This window comes from Berghia stephanieae, chromosome 11, assembly GCF_034508935.2.
Source record: "Berghia stephanieae isolate SIO BIC M18660-M18661 chromosome 11, UCSD_Bste_1.3, whole genome shotgun sequence".
Lineage (NCBI taxonomy): Eukaryota > Metazoa > Mollusca > Gastropoda > Nudibranchia > Aeolidiidae > Berghia > Berghia stephanieae.
Window position 1 is genome coordinate 2,559,304 of NC_088370.1, and position 5,000 is coordinate 2,564,303.

A 5,000-nucleotide genomic window follows, 5' to 3' on the forward strand; every position below is an offset into this window, starting at 1 on the left:
AAAATAAATATGAATCACGCTATAATCCATCATAAATGTTTCTTGCATGATTAGCTTGTCATGAAATTTGTGCATCAGCGAACATGCAAATGAATGACTAATCTAAGGTACACGTAAGAAAAATAATTCCATTCTATCATTTTAGCCGATACGCCCGTTTTAGTGCCGGATGAATGATATGCTAAAATATGAATGTTTTTCATATACATACATACATACATATATATATATATATACATATATATGTGTGTGTGTGTGTGTGTGTGTGTGTGTGTTTGTGTATGTATATTGACAATAGAAAAACATTCATATTTTAGCATATCATTCATCCGGCACTAAAACGGGCGTATCGGCTAAAATGGTAGAATGGAATTATTTTTCTTTTCTATTTATAACATATTATTATTATCATCATCATCATCATCATCATCATCATCATCATCATCATCATCATCATCATCATCATCATCATCATCATTCATTATTATTATTATATTATTATTATTATTATTATTATTATTATTATTATTATTATTATTATTATTATTATTATTATTATTATTATATATTATTATTATTATTATAATAATGTTGGGGGGGGGGGGGTTGTTTGTTAAAAAAAATAATAATATATTGCTTATACGACTTACAATACTTTTTCAAATAGGTAAAGACGATCAAAATGGTGCTGTAGTTTTGTACACATCCAACATAACACACTTGAAAAACACAGCACGGGATTTCTTTAAAAGCAATAGATTTTAAAATTCAAGATGGACAATGAACGCTATACCTTTTTATTGAACGCTGAACTTTTGGAACGATAATACAACGTGTAACTAAAGGGCACCACGACGGTTTTTTAAAGGAAGGAGAGAAGCAATCTTACGCACTGACACAACTTTGCCACCATTGACCTACATAATATGAATTTATAATCTTCAGTTGTGCAAGCAAAAAGACGCTCGTTGAACATCTCCTACCATAAATCCTATTATTATATCATCTCTTTACTTACTATGTGAAATTCTTTTCATCAGAAGATCCGTTACGTCTATCTATCGTCATGGCTACGAGAATCAAAGACCTCCACGAAAACACTTCCGCTTCCTCCTCTTATTCTCAAAACAAAGATGGCGTCTGCTCCAACTGCGGCTGCGCAGATAACTCCGACAGATCTAGTCACAGCAGTAACAGTTCCAGAAATAGCGTCAGAGAAGCGAATTCCCATTCAAGAAATCCGGTCTATTCCGGTGACGGAAGCAACAGCGCGCTTGCCTCGGGAAGAAGCGAAAGTTGCACCGACTTGAATGACAATTCTAGAATTGATAACAACAACATTCCAACTAGCAGAAGATCGCCTAGTATTGCGTCATTGTCGAAAAACGTCTCGGCGGTCCGGCCATTTTCTGTGTCTCTGGACGCCGGATCTGGTAACCATAGAAACAATGAGAGGTTCCATAGTCCAAAGGAATGTGTGAAGGACTCGTCTGTGCTATACCTGACACCTTTGCAGAGGAAGGAACGAGAATTGAAAGAAATGAAGAAAGAGGTGAGTTGAAAATTGTTGTATTTCGATTTAATCCTCATTCTATAGCGATAAATTGAATTGAAATGAATTGAGCTTTATATAGCGCAATATCCACAAAATGTGCTCAAAGCGCTTTATAAGGGGTCCCTGGTCAACAGCAACATTTAACATGTAGGACGGGACATGACGCCTGTTAGGCGATATTACAATTTTTCGGACACAGACAATGCTGTTAACGACCAGGTACTCATTTTACACATAAGTACGATGAGAGAATGTGAGTAAAGAGCCTTCTCTAAGGACTCAACTATGCGCCGAGCGCGAGGCTCAAACCCTGGACCTTCCCATCCGAAAGCGAGTGTCATACCACAAGACCACATAGCCGATAAATGACATTATATATTTTTTGCAATCATTTGGATAGGACACTTGCGATGCGTTTAATATGCAGGTCTGATAACCGAATGCAGATATGGGCCTGATTTATTATTGTTGTTGTAATGGACAATAATTCGTGTTGGTTTGAGAGTATTTCCATAACGACAATGAGGCCATAACAATATGGGTTGTCAGACCTGTAAAATAGTACACGTTGAACCCTAATCTATCGCAATGTACTTTTTCCAGACTTTTTGAATAAAACTCATGGAGCCAGAGCGGATATAAGAAATTCTCGCAAGCCTTTGGATAGAACACTAGCCACATAAATTTCTTTCCATCAGTCCTTTAGAACCATAAGACCAACGGAGTCCAGATTCTTTAGCGTTAAACAGACAACAATTTCTTGCAAACCTTTGGATAGGAAAGTCGCCTATTTAGTACTTCCCCCTCAACCCTTTAGATCCATAATACCAATTGAATCCGAGTTAACTCCAGATTCTTAGCGTTAAACAGACAACAATTTCTTGTAACCCTTTGAATAGGACCATTGCAAAGTACTTTTCCCTCAGTGCTTTAGATCCATAAGACCAATGGAATCAGATTTTAATACAGATTCTTTAGCGTTGAACAATTTCTTGCAACCCTTTGGATAGTTTTTCAAACCAGTCCTTTAAAACCAGGAGACCAAGGGAGTCAGACTTTGTTTTAGATTCATCAGCGTTAAACAGATAACTATTTCTTGCAACCCTTTGTATCGGGGGGGGGGGTCACCTAACACTCTGTACCGACATGTATGTATGTACCTACCTACCATTCGAATTCACGTATGGGTCTAGTTCAACATTGTTTTACACTGGACAATGTTTTTTTGTGTCATTTATTGAGATTTCCATTACAACAATGAGCCCATAAGGAATTATGATATCAGACCTGTAAATAAGTGCACGTCGCTCTTGGAGCATGGAGAAGAATTAAAGAAGCTGATATACAGAGAAGTGGTAAGACCTGGAATGAGATTAAAAAGTTAGCTCAGGATAGAGAAGGATGGAAACTGTTTGTCTGTGGCCTATACCTGACCCAGGGTGAAAAAGGCAATGATGATGATGATGGATATAGAGAAGGATGGAAACTGTTTGTCTGTGGCCTATACCCTGACCCAGGGTGAAAAAGGCAATGATGATGATGATGGATATAGAGAAGGATGGAAACTGTTTGTCTGTGGCCTATACCCTGACCCTGGGTGAAAAAGGCAATGATGATGATGATGGATATAGAGATTGATGGAAACTGTTTGTCTGTGGCCTATACCCTGACCCAGGGTGAAAAAGGCAATGATGATGATGATGATGGAAACTGTTTGTCTGTGGCCTATACGCTGACCCAGGGTGAAAAAGGCAAAAGGTGATGATGATGGAAACTGTTTGTCTGTGGCCTATACCCTGACCCAGGGTGAAAAAGGCAATGATGATGATGATGATGCTCTTGGAATAGACCCTAAAGACAAATTTCCCCAATGGGATGAATAAAGGGAATTTTATTTATTTATTTATTTAAACAATTAACCAGACTGTAAACGTTCAAGGTGACACAAAGTTTTTTTTTGTTGGTACGTTATATTTCCGGATGGCAATGTTGTGATTTTCTTTGCCAAGCGCACAGCATATATACAAATGACATAAGTCATTTTGTTCAACTTTCCCCACGTGTATGTTTATAAACAAAGCATTCTGTTTACATTTATTGAGAAACATCCAATCGTAAGACAGCAACAAGATATTATGTGAACGATGACTTTGGTGGGCGAAAATCTGAATATGGATTGCCTCCCGTTGTCTGTGTAAGAACTTGAGTTTGAATTTTTATTTAGCGCAAATATCTACTATAGATCACATAGAACAATTTGCGGCTTTGTGGTCTAGGGGTATGACATTCGCTATCAGATCGGAAGGTCCTGGGTTCGAGCTTCGCTCGGTGCATAGTTGAATCCTTGGAAAAGGCTCTTTACTCACATTCTCTCACCGTATGTGTAAAATGAGTTTACAGCGTTTTCTCTGTCGGGAAAAAATGTAATATCGCCTAACAGTCGCCATGTCACGTTCTACATGTTACGTGTCGCTGTTGGTTAGGGACCCCTTGTAAAGCGCTTTGAGCACGTTAGGTGGATATCGCGCTATATAAAAGTTCATTTTTCCCCGAACACTCTGTTCACATAAGAATGATTAGTTAGACGCAAAGGTGGGTTATGAACATGTCGGAAAATACGTAAGAATAAACCAGCATTCTATCCAAAGGCTGTCAAACAATTATTACCATCAAAAACTTGAGGTGACTATTTATAAATAGCAATATCTACTAAATGTGCTCAAAGCTCTCTGCATGTTTTACCAATGATTTCTCTATTCCTCAATCTCACTCACCAGATCGCCAGGCTGTACAACGAGTTGTCCCAGAAAGATGAACGGATTTTCCAGCTGCAGCTCCAACTGGAGGAACAAGCCAAGGATTACCAGGATGAGCTGGACAGGAAAATTGCCGAAATCCAAGATTTGATGGAGGAGAAGGATCGCGTGACGGAAGTAGCCCGCCAGGAGAATATCTCCAAGGAAGAAGAGCTCGCCAAAATGGACCAGATGTTTACAGAACTCAAGGTAGAAAATAGATATCAAATTCAGAAATTCATTATAGCTTGTCGCTCCAACACCGAACCCACTTCACAGCATCTGTGGAGCACTTTTTGTTTTTAAGGGTTTTACGGCGCTTGCAACGCAGTTAGGTTATATCAGCGTCAGTATCTATCTGTGGAGCACTCTTAGGTCATGGTCAGTGCAGCTGGGCCCATCCTGGCATTCTCTAAGGATGTGCTCCATCGTCTGATCTGGGCATCCACATGTACACAAGCTAGTCTCATCCAGCCCCCACTTTTTCATGCTTCCAGCTGTTCTCCCAATTTTTGCCCGTGCTCTGTTCAGTGTTACCCATTCATTCCTTGGGTAGCTCAGTTCCGTAGGGCAATTCAGAAATTAACCCTCTCCTTATCAACTATAGGAAAATCGTCACATTCGTTACGATACAACCAACATTTTTCCTA

The 5,000-nt window shown here is 39.0% G+C and overlaps 1 protein-coding gene across 1 annotated transcript in view; it reads left to right on the forward strand.

The window, feature by feature from the left end:
* The window catches only part of LOC144956799 (uncharacterized), a 23,717-nt gene that overhangs the window by 12,608 nt on the left and 6,109 nt on the right, over positions 1-5,000 (forward strand). The window contains exons 2-3 of the mRNA XM_078887532.1: positions 668-1,552; positions 4,333-4,560. Coding sequence (XP_078743658.1) covers positions 1,067-1,552; positions 4,333-4,560 — 714 coding nt within the window. The 5' untranslated portion in view covers positions 668-1,066. The remainder of the gene's footprint in view (positions 1-667; positions 1,553-4,332; positions 4,561-5,000) is intronic.